The 20,099-nt window shown below is 46.3% G+C and overlaps 2 protein-coding genes across 8 annotated transcripts; one reads left to right on the top strand and one right to left on the bottom strand.

Moving 5' to 3' along the window:
• Positions 1-1,750: 1,750 nt before the first annotated feature.
• MRNIP (MRN complex interacting protein) lies at positions 1,751-10,631 on the top strand. 4 transcript variants are annotated; one of them, XM_026659345.2, is made up of 7 exons: positions 1,751-1,837; positions 5,081-5,140; positions 5,238-5,335; positions 6,440-6,512; positions 6,914-7,053; positions 7,294-7,396; positions 9,244-10,631. In XM_026659345.2, exons 1-7 carry the CDS (start codon positions 1,778-1,780, stop codon positions 9,892-9,894), a joined length of 1,185 nt encoding a protein of 394 aa, XP_026515130.1. In that variant the 5' UTR covers positions 1,751-1,777; the 3' UTR covers positions 9,895-10,631. The 4 variants fall into 4 exon arrangements, with proteins under 4 accessions (XP_026515130.1, XP_026515131.1, XP_024055547.1 ...); XM_024199779.2 differs by lacking the exon at positions 1,751-1,837 and adding an exon at positions 4,849-4,975; XM_026659346.2 differs by lacking the exon at positions 5,238-5,335 and having other exon boundaries at positions 5,081-5,117.
• A 487-nt stretch (positions 10,632-11,118) lies between these two features.
• SQSTM1 (sequestosome 1) lies at positions 11,119-19,850 on the bottom strand. Of its 4 annotated transcripts, none has more exons than XM_024199776.2 (8): positions 19,516-19,850; positions 16,693-16,788; positions 14,551-14,795; positions 14,221-14,377; positions 13,867-13,947; positions 12,974-13,221; positions 12,456-12,663; positions 11,119-11,605 (listed from the first exon to the last, which is right to left on the bottom strand). In XM_024199776.2, the coding sequence occupies exons 1-8, from the start codon at positions 19,694-19,696 to the stop codon at positions 11,448-11,450; spliced, it is 1,374 nt and encodes a 457-aa protein (XP_024055544.1). In that variant the 5' UTR covers positions 19,697-19,850; the 3' UTR covers positions 11,119-11,447. The 4 variants fall into 4 exon arrangements, with proteins under 4 accessions (XP_024055544.1, XP_024055546.1, XP_024055543.1 ...); XM_024199778.3 differs by having other exon boundaries at positions 11,120-11,605; positions 13,867-13,950; positions 14,677-14,795; positions 19,516-19,848; XM_024199775.2 differs by having other exon boundaries at positions 11,121-11,605; positions 13,867-13,950; positions 19,516-19,846.
• Between the last annotated feature and the right edge of the window lie 249 nt (positions 19,851-20,099).

The following is a 20,099-nucleotide window of genomic DNA, read 5'->3' as shown; positions in this document are numbered from 1 at the left end:
GGAGTTGTCTTACCAACTCTGAGAGGCCAATTAAGTAAGAGAAAAAAAACTTTTGAAGTGATAATCAAGATAGCCCAGTACAGACAGTTTGATAAGCAAGTGTGAGAGTACTTACAAGGGGAGATAGATTCAATGTTTGTAATGGCTCAGCCATTCCCAATCCCTGTTTAACCCTGAGTTGATTGTGTCTAGTTTGCATATTAAGTCATTAAGGTCATTAAGTAGCGAGGAGGGGAAATAGCATTGAAACACCCACAAATGGTTGTCTTCAAAAAACATTGGGAGTGAGGAAGAGCTTATGGGGGAAAATTGATTAAAAAAACAGGTCTGGGGATTCTTAAAAAATTTACACCAACCAACCAACCAGCCTGGAGGAGAGACAAGCTGGGATATGAAGGAAATTAATGTTGGTGTGCAGCACCTAGCACAGTGGGGGGCTGATCGATGATGGGTTCCAAGATGCTGCAGCAGTACAAATACTAAAAAATAGCAAATAAACTTACTTTACCACTGATGACTGCATTTGAACAGTCAAGGAGCTGTGCTAATAGTAAAGAAAAGCAGTTTTAGTACCAGTGGGGAAGGAAGAAAATTGTACTGCTTAATCCCATGAAGAAACCAAACATCTGGAGGTTATTGGACCCATCAACACTAAACTGCATGGACTACTGCCTAATTACAAACTAAATGGATGAAGAGGGAATCCATTTAACCAGGCACTTGATACCCAATGTCTCACATTATATACCCAAAAGCAAATGAAAGGTCTGTTTGCTTGTGAACACTGATAGAAAATTGCTGGATGAACCTTGAAGGTATAATGACAAATATCAGTCTGACTTGGGGGAGGCTTCTTGTGAGGTACCAAAGGTATCGGACTGATTATAGAATGGTAGAATTTAGGACTAACCTAGAATAGGGCCTGTTGATGCTGGGCCCTGTACAAAGTTAGATAAACAACCCCTGCCCCAAAGAGTGTCCCGTGTAAACAGACAGAGAGAAAGGGATGCAACATGCAAGCAGAGTGATGGCAAACGTGAGGGTGGATCTCAGTTTGGAGGCTCTGCTGAGCAGAGAGACATGGCAAGGAAGAGGGGCCGTAGAAGGGAGTGCTAAGAGCCAGGGCAGGGGGGAAGGAAGGAGACAGCATGCAGAGCAGCTGGAGTGGGGAAGAGGGGAACAGACACGGGGGGACTGGCGCAACCAGCGGCTCTCATTGACATGTCAGTGCTCTGAAGGCGGTAGAAGCAGCCAGAGGCCGGTTTTACAAATGGCACAGACCTAAGCAGGGAAAACCACCCGTGGCTTTCAGGCTGGGGTTGAGCTGCAGTTCCTCAGTCAGCCACTGGGCGGCATGGCCATAAAGCGGAGAGACAGGCGCGTACACCCAGAACACCCGTGGGGGGCCGAGCTCAGCCCTGCCCGCGGAACTCCCTTTGCTCCGCGCCGCCCCCCGGCACCACAACCCCGAGCCTGCCCCCCGCGCGGGGCTCTGCCGGGGGAGGAGGGGGTGCCGCCGCCGCCGCCGCCATCATGCCATTCCCCGGGCGGGGCGCTGCGCAAGAGGCGCCTCAGCCACTCCGGCAGGGGGCGGGCTTGGCGGACTGGCGAGGAGAAGGTACCACAGAGCGCCCAGCTGGCAGGGGGACTGTCTCGCCACCGGAAGTAGAGGCCAGTGTGTGTGACCGGAAGCCGGGAACGAACGGCGGGTGCTGGGGGAGGGTCCCCGCGCGCTGGAGGGGTGGGCGGAGCTCAGCTCAGGGCGGCCGCTCACGGGATGGGGCAACGGTTCCAGGTGCTGAGGTGCTGCTCCTGCGGCACCTTCCAGGTCCACCAGGTGGGGCAGCTTGGGGAGTTAACGGGGGAAGGGCCTTGGGGGGTCCTGCGGAGGGGTCTCGTCCGGGGGGGCAGGTGTTGGGGGGGGGGGCTGAGGTCTTGGGGAAGCTGCGGGGGGGCCTGGCCCGGGGGGGCGGGGGCTTGGGGGGGGGGTGGCCGGGGGGGGGGGGGCGGGGGGGCGGGGGTCGGGGGGGGGGGGGGCTGGGGTGGGCCGGGGGGGGCTGAGGTCGGGGCGGGGTCCTTACTCCTGCGGGAATTCTGCACCAAACATTTAAAATTCTGCATGTTTTATTTGTCAAATTCATACAATATAATCACACGAGTTTCAGTTACTTTGGTCATTTATTTCAAAATGCCTGTCAGCAAGTGTGTCTGTAACAATACAGACAACAAAAGAGATGGTTTTTGACCAATAGATTCCTTACTAGGTATATTAATGCTGGGGCTGTCAAATGATTAAAAAAATTAATTGTGATTAATCACATGATTAAAAAAAATTAATCGCGGTTAATCACGTTAAATAATGATAGAATACCATTGATTTTAACTTTTTGGATGTTTTCAAATATTGATTTCAATTACAAAACAGAAAACAAAGTGTACAGTGCTCACTTTATATTTATTTTTTATTACACATATTTGTGCTATAAACAAAAGAAATCGTATTTTTCATTTCAGCTCATACAAGTACTGTAATACAATTTCTTTATCATGAAAGTTGAACTTACAAATGTACAATTATGTACAAAAAATAACTATTCATAAATAAAACAATGTAAAATTTTAGAGTCTACAAGTCCACTCAGTCCTACTTCTTGTTCAATCAGTCACTCAGACAAACAAGTTTGTTTACATTGTCAGGAGATAATGCTGACTGCTTCTTGTTTACAATGTCACCTGAAAGTAAGAACAGGTGTTCTCATGGCACTGTTGTAGCCGGCGTCGCAAGATATTTATGTGCCAGATGGTTAAAGATTCATATGTCCCTTCATGCTTTAACTACCATTCTAGAGGACATGCATCCATGCTAATGAGGGGTTTCTATAACGATCTAAAGCAGTGCAGACTGACACATGTTCACTTTCATTATCTGAGTCAGATGCCACCAGCAGAAGGTTGATTTTCTTTTTTGGTGGTTCGGGTTCTGTAGTTCCCGCTCTTTTAAGACTTCTGAAAGCATACTCCACACCTCATCCCTCTCAGATTTTTGGAAGGCACTTCACAGTCTTAAACCTTGCGTCAAGTGCTTTAGCTATCTTTAGAAATCTCACATTGGTACCTTCTTTGCATTTTGTCACATCTGCAGCGAAAGTGTTCTTAAAATGAACAATGTGTGCTGAGTCATCATCCAACTATACTATACTATAACTTGAAATATATGGCAGAATGCGGGTAAAATAGAACTGGAGAAATACAATTCTCCCCCAAGGAGTTCAGTCACAGATTTAATTAACGCATTATTTTTTTAACGAGCGTCATCGGCATGGAAGTATGTCCTCTGGAATGGTGGCCGAAGCCTGAAGGGGTATACGAGTGTTTAGCATATCTGGCACGTAAATACCTTGCAGTGCTGGCTACACAATGCCACGTGAAGGCCTGTTCTCACTTTCAGGTGACCATTGTAAATAAGAAACCGGCAGCATTATCTCCCGTAAATGTAAATAAATTTTTGTCTTAGTGACTGATCGAACAAGAAGTAGAACTGAGTGGACTTGTAGGCTATAAAGTTTTACATTTTTTGGTTAGGTAACCACTCAAAAACAAAACAAAATCTACATTTGTAAGTTGCACTTTGACGATAGAGATTGCATTACGATATTGTCGGAGATTAATTGAAAAATACTATTTCATTTATCTTTTTTTATAGTGCAAATCTTTGTAATATAATAATATAAAGTGATCACTGTACACTTTGTATTCTGTGCTGTAATTGAAATCAATATATTTTAAAATGTAGAAAAACATCTAAAAATATTTAATAAATTTCAATTGATATTCTATTGTTTAACAGTGTGATTAAAACTGCGATTAATCTCGATTAATTTTTTTTAGTTAATCGCGTGAGTTAAGTGCGATAATTAGAGTTGTAGATTAAATACAGAATTTGAGTAATAATTCTTTTAAACTACAATACAGTAGCTTATTTACTGCACCCCTCAGAAGCAGTTCAAAGGCTTGGGGAAGTCAGGGTAACGGAGGAGCTGAGGGAGAGGGAAGTAATTGCTGGGAAGGATCCTAGGAGTGAACCTGGAAAGTTGTTGGGTGTGGGTGGGAGAAGTATAGAACAGTTGGGGTTTTTGGGTGCGGGATTGTTAGGGAGTTGGGAGCCTCCCCTATGCAAACTCTGGCTGACCCCTAGCCTCTCTTTCAGTCAGGCACATCTGCCCCCATCCCCATGTGTCCCTGCACCCTTACTCAGCCGCCCCTTGTGTCCCTGAGCTCCGCTCGGCCATCCCCGTCCCCTTGTGTCCCTGCACCCCCGCCGAGTCGCCCTCGTTCCCTTGTGTCCTGCACCTATTCAGCCCCCCACTCCAGTCTGTTCTCCCACACTAGCCCATCTGAACCCTAGTCTGTGACCCTCCCAGCAGCCCTGTGTGCCTCGCTCTGTCTGCCCACCCCATATCCCATGCCTCCTGACCTGGCCCCGCATGCAGGGCGCTGTGAGGAACGTAGCCTCGTCTCCCTATTGCCTGCTGTCTGCAATGGCCCGTGAGCCAGCTGCCCTCTGTTCTGGTGCCAGAGCAGCCTCTGGTGGGCGAAAGGCTTAACTGCAGCGCCTCTCCAACATAATGTATTTTCTGCAGAGGGAAAAAAAAATCTGCGGGGAATGTGAATTCTGCATGTGCGCAGTGGCGCAGAATTCCTCCAGGAGTTAGTGCTTGGGGGAGGTCTTGGCAGGGGGGTCCTGCATGGGACTCTGGCCTGGGGGGTGGTGAGGTCTTGGGTTCCAGGAGGGTTAGGGTGGGGAGGGCGGTGAGGTCTTGGGGGTGTCCTGCAGCGGCTCTGGCCAACGGGGTTCTATAGGGGTGCTCTGGCCTCAGAGGGCTGAGATCTGTTGAGGGCACTGCAGGGGCTCAGAGATCTGTCCAGCTGAAGGGAGACAAGCCGCAGCAGCCAGTGTTAGCCTGGAGCAGCACAGGTGGGTGATGTCTCCCTATGTGCTGGGCGGTGGGGCCTGAAGGCAAATGGCACATCCCTGCTATTAGACTCAGTGCTGACTGCTCTCCTCCAATCATTCTCTAAGGTTAAAAAGAGCAAAAAATGGATCTGCAAAGTGTGTGGTGAGAAGCAGATGCTGCTAAAGGTGAGTGTGGGGAGACTGTTTCTTTGTGTCATGCTAGAGCCAGAGCGAGGCCTCTCCAGCATCTCAGCCCTCATCTCTGTCTTAATTTCCTTTTCAGGCCTATGGCCAAGGCTCTGGGTCTGACTGTAGATGCCATGTCCAAAAATTAAACTTGCTGCGGGCTGGGACGGAGGTGGCAGCTGAGGGAACATCTTGGTAGAGTACTGAGTATTTCTTATCTGTTCCTTTATTTTAATATGCAAGTCTCAATTAATGCACTCAACATATCAGACCTCTAAATGGAAACTACCTAAGCTGATCTCTGGAGGGAGTGAATTTCTTACAGTTGCAAAGATGTGGAACACAGTCGTGTCAAGCAGATCTTAGGGACAAATTATCCATGGAACATATTGTCCTAACCTTGTTTTTTCACTAGAAGTCCTGTCAAATAAGTTCAGTTGATAAATTGCACAAATTGCGTTTACATAGTTCACATGCAAAAATGCAGTGGATGATCTTTGAAACTGGCCCTTCTTGTTTACTTCCTGACTGACTGTGGGAGTGGTGACCTATTGCATACTCTGTTAAGCAGTGTTGGATTAGTACTGTCAGGTTGGGAGGCTAAATGAAAATCCCCACCTCCTTGTTTGCAGTGTTGGAATTCAAGTAGTTTCCAATAAGTATCAGTGGGCATTCCCCACTGCTAGTGCTGAGAACTTTGTTATTGTCAGCAGCTTGGGTGTAATGGCCACTGTGCTGGAAAATCTGACTGGTTTTCTGTTTCCATCACCATAGAATTCAGTTGTGGGAGACTGATCTCAAACTTCCTAGCTGTCAGTAGAACCTTCCTCTTATTTGCAGTAGTCAGTCAAAACTAGCTGAAGTATGTGTAGTGCTTCAGCATTAGGCTTTTCTATATTTTTCTGTGTGGGGAGGAAACTTTCTGTTCTCAATGGGCTTTAAGAAGAATTTGACTTTTTCCCTAACTGATTAGTGTAGAATCTGTGGGATTAAGCAGGCTGCCCTGAAAGGCACACTCCCATATCACTCATGATGATTAAAAATGAATGGGTCATTTGAGCATTGACAGTTGTAAAGGAGCCTTACTACTCTGACTGGGCAGGAGAAAGGAGTCCTTCCGCCAACCACCCAGTCCACTTGCAGATATCTGGGAAATCCTATAGTTCACATCTGCTGTTCTGTGGACTTGTTTTCCTACATATTTTTGTTCCTGCTCTCTGTCCCTGGTGCTAATGGTTAGGTGCATATAGATATAAGACAAATACCCTAGGAACCCTAGACTAAATCTTTTATTTTTAGGTGTATAGAGGAACCAGTGAATAATGACAAAGAGAACACAGGAGTTCCACAGGAAGAAAACGTGGGCTGGCAGGTAAGACACTATGAGACAAATGGTATCTACAAAGCTAAATCAAACACCAACCAATTGTAAGGTAGCAAAGAGGGTGCCACGTAGTGCAGCGGCCAGTGTTCCCTCTAAATTGTTCTGAAGACTGTGCTAGCTATAAAACAAATGGAGAAACTAGCCCGTGAGTGGGGAGGTTCCAGGACAGTGTGTGAATGGAAAAGGATGTGTGGAAGCTCTGCTCCATGATGATGTTTTGGAACATAACCACTAATACAGCTCAGTTTGGGATCTCTTCCCATGAAATGCTGAGCACGCTCAATTCTTATTGAAGCCAATGAAAGTTAGGACTTTTAGTATCTCTGTGGTGACTCCACCTGTGGGGGCTCCTTGGAGGAGTCATTCTGAGTCATTCTACAACATTGTAGGAAGAAGATGTGGAATTCAGTCCCTTGGTCAGCCGGTGGAATAAGTATCTGGACAAGGACAGTGAAGATCAGGAGGAGGAGGTGTATACAGACAGAGAGCAGATGTACTCCCATAAAAAGAACATTGTGGAAGAACAAAGGTGCAAAAATAACTTCTTCCGTAAGGCTTATTTTAGCTTGATGGTGAGGATTTGTTGGGCAGTATTTTGGGCATGTTCACTGAGGCTGCAGTGACCAATCCAAACTGACCTGAGGAGTGTTGGGTACTTGGGGATGAAAACCTCACCTCTTGGCAGATCTACACTTTTTTAATCTATGAAATTTCCCATCTGAGCTAATCTAACATCTCTATGAATTCCCATCTCCTGCTCCCCCACCAGGAAACGCAAGAGCAGCTTCCGCCACAACGATGCTCAGGAGTGCTTTGAGGAAAAGGGAATTTATGGGCTCACTGGCCAAGCCAAGAAAGTCAAAATCTTTGAGGTATTTTGTTGCAGCAAATGTTTCCTACCTCTAAATTATTTTCTTTGGCCTTGTGTGTGTGCTTCATTCAAAGGTTGTTATAAAAGTTATTTCCCCTCCTTTCCCCCACCCTTCCATGTAGCCATCTGTTTCGGGGAGGTGGGGATGCAAGAGGACTAAATCTGCATAACAGTAGTTTATCTTTGAAGGTTATAGTTAGGCAAATATAGTGCTGTTTCTGTGTAAACTAACCCCCTCTGCCTGAGTCTCCCATCGGTACAGCATGCAGTGATTGCATGCTCCTCACCAGTAAGTTGGCTATAGCTTAGGGCTGCTGTCAAAATCTCCTGTTAGCCCAGCTACTCTACTGACTTTTCCCTATTGACCTTATATAGTATGGTAATGGGGGGGTCATGTAAGTATCCTAGCACCTCACAACCTTATGTATTTATCCCTTGTTCAGAATAGGGATGTGCTAACCATCCCCATTTTACAGATGGGGAACTGAGAGACTAAGTGACTTGCCCAAGGTTACACAGGAAGTCTGTGGTGGAGCATGGAATTGAACCTGGGTCTCCAACTTCCCAGGCTAGCACTGGACTTGGCTGGCCTTCCTCGCTGCTCCTGGTATCATGCTTTCCTTGCTTTTGCCACAATTGGGCAGAGTGCTTGTTGTATCAAGCAGTAACAGTGTAGTGGGTGGCTCTGGCCCTGTTGTGCAGGAGTCAGTCAGAGGGTGGTGGTAATGAGTATCGAGTTTGCCGAATATGCAGTCAGTGAAGAGATTTCACAAATAATTCTTTACTCTGCCCCTTTCTTAGTTCAGTTTCATTTGTCCTATGGTTGAGAGGAGTGAAATACAACTTCAGTAAATAAAGGGCCAACCTCCAGCCCATAATTCTTCCAAGCAGGCCTCCTTTTCCAAACCAGGGATTGGATGAAACTGCACCCTGGGCAGCTGACTAAAGAAGAGTTGCTGAGCTACACACAAACACCAAATGTCCTGGTTTCCTGAGCTTTCCCAGTCTGAGCGCTGGTTGTAAACCATTTTATACCAGTATAACTATATATTTTAGTTAGCGATGTGAATTTTTTTTAACCAAAATAATGAAATCAGTATAACTGCTAGTGTGGACCCCAGTTTAACAGGTGCTTAGTGGTGTAGCTTATTCCCTCATTGAGGGGAGGAGAAAGAGGCTGGATGGTTTATAGCCTTGGACATGGGAGACCCAGGTTCAGTGTCCTGCTCTGCTAGACTTCCTGTGGTACCTTGGGGTAAGTCACTTAGTGTTAGTGTTCTCCATCTGTAAAATGGGGATAATAGCACTGCCCTGACCCTGGGGGTATTGTGAGGGTAAATACATTAAAGATTGTGAGGCACTCAGATACCACAGGGATGGGGCAAGATAGGTACCTAGCAAGATAGTGTATAGACAGCCCAATAGAGGTCAGGAGATCAAACCAGCAGGGTTCCCCTTTCATCTGCATATTTAGGATTATATGCTGGTGACTAATTAAGTATTGTGTATTTTTATGAGCTTTGTGTAAGTGAAATGAAATATTTGGATATACTCAACCTCTAGTGAAATACAATTTCAAAACAGCTCCTATTCTTTGGACAGTAGAGCTGACCTGGGCAGAGTGGGTTCTGCTTCATGACTGTTCTTTTTCACCATACGTCAGAATAGCTGGCTCTGTACCAATCTCACCTCTGACTGGAAAGTGAAGTGATGAGGAATAACAGTGAGGCTGGTTGGAAGAACAGGATTACTTCTTGCATGTCTGTCTTGTCAGTTCTGTGTTCACCAGGCTCACTCTAGTTAGGCTATAGCGCCAGCAAGCACAGCCATTTTGTTTTCTTGTTACAGAGCAGGAAAGATTCAACAACTGTAGCTGAGCAGGACTGTGGAGATTATAGATGTAACAGCGTTGTGGTTCCTGAGAATACACAAGCTCCAGAGTCAACTAATGTCACCGTGTCCAAGTGGGGAAAATTTCTCCTGTCTCCTAGCAGCTGTAATAATGGTTACATAACCCTTGCAGCACAGAAGAGCAGTTGGAAGTTAGAGACACAGAGGGTCTCTGAAGGAAACTTTCTAATGTCGGATGGATATCCACAGCAGGAGGAAGATTCTGAATCTCCAGGCACAGGTGCCCAAACTGAAAAGAGCTTCACCAACAATAAGCGTACAGCACAGAAATATGCCTCAAAGCTTCATAACACCACACTGGCTGCCAGGGGGCAGACTGCCTTTGACATCAGTCATGCAGCTACTGGGGATGTGCTTTCTGGAAAATATAAGGACTGCCTGATTAGGGCAGGGTCTGGTGTTGCAGAGATCAATGAAGGCAGGTTATGCTTGGCAGGCACTGTGATGCCAGTAAACTGTTTATCCAAGGATGCTGTGACCTTTGCTTCTACAGATCCTTTTGCTAGCTCTAGTGGGGTGCCTCAGTGTCTTACTGCTCCAAGTAGCAGCTTCTTTTGCACAGATGATGATTTTGATGATGATCTGTGAAAAGTTCCAGGCTCTGCACTTTGACTTTCTTGCCCCTGTTCTCCTCCCCCAAAAGGTGCATGATGACCCTTAATGCTTGTTGGTGTCCCTAGTTTAAGGGCAGAGTCTCACTTCCTCACCTTCTTCCAAAGTTAGAATTAACATGGAATGAATTTCCTGAAGGAAATATCCATGATCTTTCTAACATTCCTATATGGAGATGTGCAGTTCTGTTTGGAGAAGAAAAACTGACCCGAGACTTTCCTTTCAGGTACCTGACTGTTCAGAGCAATGATTGTGGGGTTTTACTGTTCACAAGTAACAGATTTTGTTTGCAATACAATAGGTTCCTCTGGTAGTGCCTTGTAGTCTCCTAGCGGGTGTGTCTGAGGAAGAAGTTGAAAGGTGGGCTCTTGCCTGGCCAGAAGCATGAGCTGTGCTTTTCCCTATAGTTCCAGAGGCAAAGCCCTGCTGCTGCATAACTGTCACTGGCTGTAGTGTCCCTTAGAGCCAATACTTCACTAAGAGCACTGCTAGGCCCTGCTCAGGGAGGACTGGGTGCTTCTCCCCTCTTGTATTGGAGATCTAATGTTTTGAAAGGTTAATTCCAGAGACAAATGAACTAAGCGCTTCTGCGTCATTACCCCAATTGCTCTTCTTCCATTACAAATTAACAAAGAACACTAGTGTGCAGAAAAGGCCTGAGCTTCTACTACACTTCTCTACAACTGAAATAGGAGCCCTCACTCCTGTATTGACTGTTTGAATCATGTCTGCCCTACTATTAAATCTAGTCATTCCTCCTAGGGGGAGTGAGGGATTTACTAAGTGACCTAGGAAGTGTAGCTATTCTCTCCAAGGGCTTGGAATTTGCTTCTGGACTAGCAGCTGCTATTTGGTTGCTGGCAAAATAAGGCAAGAACCCTCCTGCTACTTGTGTAAACAGATACTCTAAGGCAGAAGGTTGGTAGAGCCCTGAGAGCTGAAGCTGAGCATTCCAGGGATCTCATTGTATGAGAGAGCCTCCTTACTGTAAGCTTCTGTCAATCCAGGGCTGCTGTGTGTTCTGGAGTAGGTACCACCACAGTTGTTTGTCATCTCTCTAAAGAGAAGTTAATCCTACTCTCTTCTAGAACTCTTGTCCTCCACTCCTTATCTAGGATTAGATCTATACCTACAACAGTGCTGGGTGCTTGAATAGTTGCTGTAGCATAAGAAGCAGTTCCTGTCTCAGCTTCTAGAAGAGTGAGAGACCATTGATTAACTTCTTTACTTTGCCCAAGACCCTGAGTTCTCCCCGGTTAGGTGTTCTTCCTAAACTAAATTCCAGCCAAGATGTATTAGTGCATTGCAGCTTGTCCCTGGAGTGGCTAGGTTACCCTGCAGATTTTACAGTCAAGTAATCTGATATTTCACAAATGAATAATTAAAGACAGGAAATATTTATTTTTCCCACCATGGAAACAGAAAAAAAGAGACAACAACCGCTCTGATAGGGAGACAAGCATCAGTGTAGAACTGCTGTTCAGTTTTCATCAGTTCACAGGAAAGTGCTCTAGCTTACACAAATGCCATTAGGAACGAGGTGGTTGCTTGGAATACTGGATGGTATCCAGTGCTGCCCCAATGTCACATTTCTTTGCCTGTAGGAGACGGGTCAGCCATCCGCCATCATCAGAGAAACCCATGGAGAGCATCTGGGACAGAGATTCAATCAGGCGGGGGTCTGCTTCTGTTAAATCAAAAGTTATGAGTACAAAGTGGGATTATACCTACAGTTTAACAAACAAAGCAAGGAGCTGATGGAACTTGTGCTGTACCTACATAGTTGATCGCTGCTATCACCATGTTGTATAGCTAGTTACTTATCAAGGATATATCCTTTGACCTGGTTTCCTAAAGAACTTAATTCTTGATACAGTATAGTTCAACAGCACATGCCTTATTGTAAATGCATGATCAAACTTGACTCCAGCCATTCTTCATGTAAGGATGCTAGAGATCATGCAGTGGTTATTATGGCCCAGAATTCCATTACTGGCTCACCCTAGTAAGTGCCATCTTACTCTTATGAGCTGCCCCTCACAGGAAGCAAGGACAGCATTTCCTAATGGACTGCCTTTTTCAGGTTGGCTGAATGAACCATATAGTTTAATTAGCTAACTGCTTATAGTTGGTATTGGTGGAATATCCTTACTAAGAGTCTCTGAATTTTTCCCCCCTCTAACACCTAGTATTTACTACTTCCCCATAAATCTTGGGTGTTTTCCAATTTTATTTAGTGCATCTGGCAGTATTTGTCAGTTTGTCTAGTGTAATTTTTCATACAAACTGAAGTGAGGTGAAAGTGAAACTACATGTCATCCAGGGCAATACAAAAAAAAGACTTCTACCACCACTCCAATGAAATGCTGCAAGAGGTGGCAACAAAGTCTTAGCTGTAGTTTAGCCGTAGACAAGGTTTTCCGCTCTTTGTTCTTACAACCCATATGATGGACAGTGTTAAGGTCCTTCTACTAGCAACCCAAGAAATAGGCTTCACTGAAAAGGGACAAGTGGTTGACCAAAATACAGCTACTCACCTGGTGGGAGATGTGGATAGAGTGCAGCTTCTCGCAGTCCTGTAGGTCCTGATCTAGGGGGAACCTGAAATGGGTCTAAAGAGCTGGGAGCCTGTGTCTCTGGAATTTGGAGAGACTGCAGTTCACCTGTGGAGGGATCCACTTCTTTTGAAGTTAAGTGGGTCCAGTCCTCATCACCCCCTGCAGAACTACTGGATTCACCCTGTTCCTGTAAGTGTAAAGAAAAAGGAGCCAATGTCTTGCAAGGTTCTCCAGAGTAGGATGCAGGCTCTGCTATTATCTACCATCGACATGAAACAGGCTCATTCCTTTCCTTTAGCGAGAGGAGTTTATGGGATTGAATGCCAAGATCCCAACAGAAGTAGCTACTCACAGATATATCTACACTGTGATTTGTGCTATTAAAATCCATTCCAATGATGCTATTTAGTTTATAGTAGTAAGAACCAGTTATGGCTATGCCTAATGGCAAAAAAGGAACTTGTCATGTCTGTCATCTGGTAAAGGAATTCACATACCTGCGACAGGAAATTGCTGTCTTCCATGGGTGTGGAAGGAGGCTCTATCACCATCTCCTGCATCTGCTCTGTAATAGAATCTTCTTTCTCGGGGACAGGTTCTTTACTACTCCCTTCTGGTTTGGTCTGGCCATTCTGGCTAGTGGAACTGCCTCCAGGCTCAGAATCACTCTTCTGTGAACTTGGACAAGGGGGAGTCACTTTGCTTTTTTGTCCCCCATGTTCCACATCAATATCTACTTCAATGCCTAGGAAAACAGTTGAGGGGGAGAAGAGTCAGTACACTTGTCTCCAAAGTACAGTCCTGGAAGTTCCTTCAGTGATCTCACATTAATCCTAGTTATTTTAAAGGGGGAGGGGGGGAGAGAAAGAGGAGAGGGGACCGTTCTATTTTCATCTACAGCTTCTCATCCCCTCCGGGATACTTGAAGGTAGAAGTCTAGCACTTACAATGCCAAATGGAGCACCAGCTCGGTGCACATTTTCATGTATACTGTTGTACACGTGCTTCATCTCCTCATGTCAGAGTGCTGCTCACTACATTAATTTAGACTAGAGGATGAAGGAGGGAATTATTATTTACAATCACAGGAGTCACTTGAGTTACCACCGATTCTTCCCAATTAAATACTGACATTACACAGTAAAGTAGCGTATGCCTCATCTTTTGCCTCAGTCTGAAGAATGACACTCCTAGTGTCTCTGGTATGTTTGTTGGAGACTAGACCACATCTCAGTGAAGTGGGAGTGAGTGAAGGAGAAACATGGAGGTTGCCAAGTTGAGTGGCCAGAAATGGCTCAGGTCTCCTGTGAGGCAGAAGTAGGCCACTGTTCCTGTTGATACAAGCTATAGTAAAATGCTGATTTGGGATAGCAGATTAAAAGTCACTTACCAAGAGGACTTAGCATGGCTGCAACACTCTCTCCAACATTCTTTAAAAAGGTGACATGGTCCTGCGGCTGGCTGTTAAAGGCTTCTTAAAAAAAAAAAAAAAAAAAAAAAAAAGCTACTGCATGTTAACAGAAATTAAGAGTACAATGTGCAATCTATTCTTTCCTCAAGGTCCACGAGGGGTTTTGGTACTGCTACCCTGACTGACTGACTGACACACACACACTTAAGTTCCAGCAAATCGTTAAAAAAATACTTAAAATACACACTTAATCCAAAGACTCCATACTACTCTGCAAAAGTGATCAGTTATTTTACCTTGAATACTTCATTGACCAAGTCATTCCATCCTTACCTTGCTCAGGGTCTGGATTTTGGGGTGCAGCACTGGCTTGTGGCTGCTCAGAGTTTCCACATGGAGGGGTAGGGCCAGGGTGCCCCCAGCCATGTATCCATGCAAAGGGTGGAACCCCATGTCTCATCTTACGAAGCCAGCGACCTCTGGGAAACCACTGAGGGCGGGGAGAAGAAAGTTATGTAAGTCCACATATTTAGACAGAATATTTTAAGTATAGCCCACAAGATACAGCTGCCTGTTATCTACAGTTTATCCTACATTTAGCTGCCCTCTACAGGCTCCCCTCTAGACCAGTCTTTCCCCATGCTAGAAGTTAGTTTTGCTCACCTCAAATGGATTGAGCAGCGGGCTTTGAAACATGATCATGTTGTGCTCCTTGTGGATGCCTTTCCCCTCACAGGTGCTGCATAGGTCATAGTCTGGGCAAATAGTGCATTTGAATCGAGCACCTACCACTGGTCCTTCACAGCCATCACAGATCACATTGGGGTGCACCACATTGGGGGGACGCTCCTGGTTGCACTGTGAACGGTGCTCACGTCTGCACTCCTTTTTCTCTAAAAAGAAAATGCCTTTATAGTGCAAAGGAAACAGGTAGATTTCCATTTTAAGTATTTAAAGGAATATGATCCGTTGAAAGTTTCTATAGGTGTATTTAGTAGTACATAATATGCACACACTAGTTTGTCATGGAAGCCCTACTAATAGAGGTGCCCATGATGCCTACTTATGCACTATTCATAGGACTCATACTGAATAGGATTATGAGTGGACGGTGATGGAAGGAGCTGTCTGCACTATGATAGGTTGAGAATCCCTGCACTAGTTTATATAGATGTTACTTGCGATATTGTTTAGAGGTTACAGGAACCACTGGATTTTAGTCGATTACTTCTTCAGAAAAAGATGAGCATCTCTTTGAGTCACATTCCCAGTTATTTTAATTCAGAGGTATAAGGCATCAATCTTCAAGCCATTATTTTTAGAGCAGTGGAAAGTTCTCCATTTACTTTAATCTTTCCATTAGTTTATCTGCACTCAGGCAAGAGTGCCACTTTTAAATTTTAAGTGTAGTCCTAGTTTTAGGAAGTTATGTGATTCCCTCTTGAGTCGGGCAAATCTTTTTTAGAGCTCCATCTTAGACTATTGCATTAGCGGTTTGGCTCAGACAAGAATTGATGCTCTTGCCCTCAACTTTTGCTGCATACCACAACCTCTAGTCTTCAAGAGAAATTTTTTTTGGTATTCTTCTCATTAGTCAAGGTACTGCCTCTACTATGCTGTTAGTTATATGATTTAGACTAAAGTCATACACAGGAAAAAGCCAGGATAAATCTGGATCAGAGTATGATATTGAGACCAGTCTATTCAATAGCTCCTAACTAGTTCTCATGTGAATGGGTATTAAAAAACCACCACCACCAGAGTCCTAGAATAAAGAGGCCTGCCTTGCTGAATATATTGCAATTGCTAGTGTCCCGCTCTTTAAATCAGAGCCAAAAGTCAGCAATGCCCTGCAAGTGTTATGGACCAGCTTTTCCAGGTTAGATTTTTACATTGCTCATATCACTCCAGTGCAAGAATCATTAGAGGACTGGTCCTCAGAACTAAGTTGTGCATTAAGGAATTAGTTTCCCACCCCAAACCTACACTTGAGAAACTGTTTACATTTCATTAAGGCTGAGAACGGATAACTTTTTTCCCCACTTCATCAGTCTATTCCATTCCTTAACTTGCATCATGCCAGTACCAAGATCCATCAAGTTTGTGCCCCATTGTTCCAGGCATCATGCAATCATCAATACAATATAAACTTTTCAGAGAAGTTAAGAGAAAACAAGCAGATTTAACAGATAGGAAGGGAGGGACAAGGAGCAGTGATCTGTAAATCTGCAAACTGTGCATGCATCAGTCTTTGAAGCTATGTGAGAAGAGTGAAAAGGTACATGTGAGCACTGACTCCAACCATCAGAGTGCTACTATGAGGTATGTTAAAATGCTAGTAAAACCAGAGAGGAGTACTGAATGAGTCATGATTAAGAATGAAACTGCACACGCCTTCTCATTGGTGAATAGTACTAGTGAAGGTCCAGCCATGTTATTTTTTTCTTAAAGTAACTATCCAATGGTGTGAATTTTGTATTAGAGTAGAATCTGACAGTGGATTTGCTAGTTTATTCCCTGCTCAGCAAAATGGAATAGGGTTTCTCCAAGCCCATAAACACCTTTTATGCTTTGTTCACCCTACCCTCAAGGGGCCCATATCACAGTGCCATCCTTGTAGCAAAGGAAGGCAAGCGTGGTTCCTTGCCTATTGCTCCGGAAGCAGCCAGTGTGTGATACAGAGTACCTGAAGAAGGGTGAGCTCTGAGTACTACCTCTGCCATACTAGGTAACTCATTACAGAAGCACAAGGCCAACCATGCATCTCTTTGTGGTGGTACAGAGGCTGTCAAGACCAAAGGTTACCTTTGATGTAAATACGAAAAATGCCATCCTTCACGTATGGCAATGCCATCTTGAGTTCTTCATCACTGGAGAAGGCAATCATGTCCCCATCTTCATCTGGAGAAGACAGAGATTAATAAACTGGATAGAAGTGATAATCAGGAAGAGATGCAAGTAAGTCCTTGTTTTCATACAAGGACATGCTCAGTAGTCTTAAGTATTTTGCTAAGAATGGAGACTAACAATCAAGCAACACCTCACTGCTTTGAATGTTAGAACCCGTCTGTTAAAGAGGGAATAATAGTGTTGAGTATCTACCCTCGCCTCAAAATGGCACTTGGTTCTTACTCACAGAACCCAGATTAGGCAAAAGAGGATGGTAAAACCAATTACAGTGAAAGCTGTGTTATCTGGCATGTTGGGGGAAATGGGGGGGGGGTGTACTGGTAAATCAAAAATTCCAGTTAACTAAGAGGGAGGGAGTTTGGGTGCAGGAGGAAGCTTGGGGCAGGGGATTGGGGTGCAGGAGGGACTTTGGGGTGCTGGATCCAGGCTGCACTCACCTTGGGCTCCCCACAAGTGGCAACCTATTCCGTCTGCTCCTAGGCAGAGGCACGGCAGGCGGCTCTGCGCGCTGCCTCCACCCACAGCTCTCATTGGCCATGGTTCCCAGCTAATGGGCGCTGCGGAGCCAGCACTCAGGGCGGGGGCAGTGCTCAGAGCTGCCTAGCCACACCTCCGCCTAGGAGCGGCAGGGACATGTCACCACTTGCGGGGAGCCGCCCGAGGTGAGCGCTGCCTGGATCCAGCACCCCAAAGCCCCTCCTATGCCCCAACCCCTTGCCCCAAGCCCCTCGTGGCCGTTCCTCCGTCCGGGAACAGCAGAGACATGTCGCTGCTTCTGTGGCGCCACACCGAGCCAGGTACGGAGCCAACCGGACTATAAACCAGACTTTCAATGAAGATCAGAAATGCTGGTTTAGAGAGCTTTCCAGTTGTTCAAGTGACAAATAAAACAGCTTTTACTGTACTTAGACCCAAAGTTTGACCTACTTGACTATGCAGTGTTGTAGCCAAGTCAGTCCCAGGATATCAAGACCAACTTCTGTTGGAGAGACACACAAGTTTTCAAAAGCTCCTCCTCTCTGTCACCAACAGAAGTTAGTCCAATAAAAGGTATTACCTCACCCTCCTTGCCTCTCTCTTTGAGAGTAGTTCGTTTGATAAGGAAGTATCTTCTGTTTACACACCCACCGCATTGGTCTAGTTTTAAAGACACATGCACTGCAGCAATAGTTATGTTTAAATAATTCTCACTGTGTCTGCAGTACTACGTTGCCACAGCAGCAACTCCCAGGAAGAAGCTAGGTTGCAGAACTGTATGTGTTCTTGTTAAGAACTGGCAGTGGTGGGAACTGAGAAAAATCTTACAAGGAAGCCATTTCACAATAAACAAATTGAATATCATCTGAAGAAAACAGGCTTCTGAGTGTAAGATATTTAAGAACAAAGTAGTTGGCACTGGAATATGTTGCTCTTTGATCAGCATAAAGTCACTGTATGAATAATACTTTAAAGGAAGTTTGATACATCTCATAGAAGTGGGCAAGTCTCCTCAATGCTTTGCCAACTTGCTAAGAGCTGGTTTAGAGACTAAAGACATTGATAAGAAAGTGTGAGATGGATACTGTGTTAGTGAAGGGTTGGCAGAATAGCAGCAAGAGCTTTTCTTTCTGTAATTTGAGCTAAGACAGGTCTCACTTTATGTACTTTCCTTCTAAGACGGGTCTTCACCCACAGTGCTACAGCAGTGCAGCTATGCCATTGCAGCGCTTTAGTGAAGACGCTACTATACTCCCATCAGCATAGTAATCCACCTCCTTGAGAGACGGTAGCTATGTCAACAGTCCACATATGGGGGGGAGGGATGGGGAGTTAGATCAGTATAACCAAGTGGCTCGGGGTGGAAAATCCACACTCCTGAGCGATGCAGTTATACGGACATAAGTTTATAGTGTAGACCAAGCCTTAGGGTGACCAGACAGCAAGTATGAAAAATCAGGACAGGGGGTGGAGGGAGTAATAGGAGTCTATATAAGAAAAAGATCCCAAAATCAGGACTGTCCTTATAAAAATCCGGACATCTGGTCCCCCTACCAAGCCTTAAGCATTTACAGAGGTACAAAAAAAAAAAAAAAAGCTTATGGAACCTGTGTCAGGAAGTTAAGCTCTTAAGGCAAGACTGGCACAAAGCCTTGTTCCAAGAGCTATTTGGTGGGCCTGTTTTCCTTCAGGGGAGCAGCCAGGTCCCCTCTGGGGCGTCTCTTATCAGATAGAAATTATACCAAGCTCTTAGTGATATACAGCGGAGTCCACCCTTCCTCTTTGAGACATTCCAAGTAGATTAGAAGTTAAAAAACGCTTATTTATCAAGAAGCCTGTGAGGTTTCATTACTGCGTGTGTGACCTCTGCTGAAAATAACAGAGCCTGACAAACCAGGCGCCAGGCCTAAAACCAGCTGGGCCGCCGCCGCCGCTTTGAGTGTAGACAGACCCGAAGTCACGCCGCCGAGTCAGGTCGGCCCCCCAAGGGAACTGTTCAATCACCCGCACTCGCTAAGGTGCGACCGAACTCAAAGGGGGGAGGGGAATAAAGGCTTTTCTGCCCCCACCAGTGACCGCAGGGCTCGCACCCCGGGTAGTCCGGGGGGGCCCAGCCTGGAGCGGGGAAAGTAGCCCGCTCCGGCCAGCGGGGACCCTCCAGGTGTCCCTCCGTCGCCTCCGGTCACCACACCAGAGACCCTGGGCCTCGCTTATTAGGACCCCCCCCCGCGGGGCGCTCACCCTTGTAATTCATCTGGAAGGTGCCGGGGGCCGCGCCGGCCCGCAGCAGCCCCGGGAAGATCTCGCAGAGCTTGTCGCGCACGTCCTGGTAGCGGGCGGGCGGCTCGAGGGCGAAGCGGCGGATCTCGCGGACCACCTCCTCCTTGCCCAGCAGGTAGGCCTTCACCGTCAGCGCGGCCATGGCAGGGCTGTGGCGCAGCAGGAATTGGCGGCGGAGAGGCAGCGGGCGGCTGTAGCTGTGGCGAGAGCGCGGCCCGGACCCGTGAGCTCCCTCCGCCCGCCCGGCCGCCTTATACCCCGGTGGCGGGAGGCCGGGCCTGAGCCGGGAAAGTCCCCACCCCTCGGCGCCCCGCTAGGGGGAAGGCAGGGCGGGACCCAGCGCGACTCGGGCACCTTCTCAGCGCCCGGGCTCGGGGGCTTGAACCTGAGGAGCCCGCCCTTGGGGCTGGGGTACCTAGATTCGGGGGCGTGGTCTGAAGCCTGAGGAGACGGGGGGCTAGATCGGGGGAGGGGTCTTGAGACTGAGGAGATGTGGGTCTGGACTCTGGAGAGACTGGGGCGGGGGCTGGAGCCTGAGGAGACTG

The sequence above is a fragment of the Terrapene carolina genome, unplaced genomic scaffold (assembly GCF_002925995.2).
Source record: "Terrapene carolina triunguis isolate 2854851 unplaced genomic scaffold, T_m_triunguis-2.0 Scaffold629, whole genome shotgun sequence".
NCBI lineage: Eukaryota > Metazoa > Chordata > Testudines > Emydidae > Terrapene > Terrapene triunguis.
The sequence above is the reverse complement of the archived record's forward strand: the minus strand, read 5'-3'. Positions and strand labels throughout refer to the sequence as shown.

What these genes read in the sequence shown, in the direction of transcription:
- MRNIP (XM_026659345.2), top strand. Translation starts at nt 1,778, where the DNA reads ATGGGGCAACGGTTCCAGGTGCTGAGGTGCTGCTCCTGCGGCACCTTC. An exon ending in GCACCTTCCAGGTCCACCAG is followed by an intron (nt 1,838 to 5,080) that starts GTGGGGCAGCTT and finishes TCATTCTCTAAG; the next exon opens with GTTAAAAAGAGCAAAAAATG. An exon ending in AACATTGTGGAAGAACAAAG is followed by an intron (nt 7,054 to 7,293) that starts GTGCAAAAATAA and finishes CTCCCCCACCAG; the next exon opens with GAAACGCAAGAGCAGCTTCC.
- SQSTM1 (XM_024199775.2), bottom strand. Translation starts at nt 19,696, where the DNA reads ATGGCCGCGCTGACGGTGAAGGCCTACCTGCTGGGCAAGGAGGAGGTG. An exon ending in CGCTGCTCAATCCATTTGAG is followed by an intron (nt 14,378 to 14,550) that starts GTGAGCAAAACT and finishes CCCCGCCCTCAG; the next exon opens with TGGTTTCCCAGAGGTCGCTG. An exon ending in CTATCCACATCTCCCACCAG is followed by an intron (nt 11,606 to 12,455) that starts GTGAGTAGCTGT and finishes TTGATTTAACAG; the next exon opens with AAGCAGACCCCCGCCTGATT.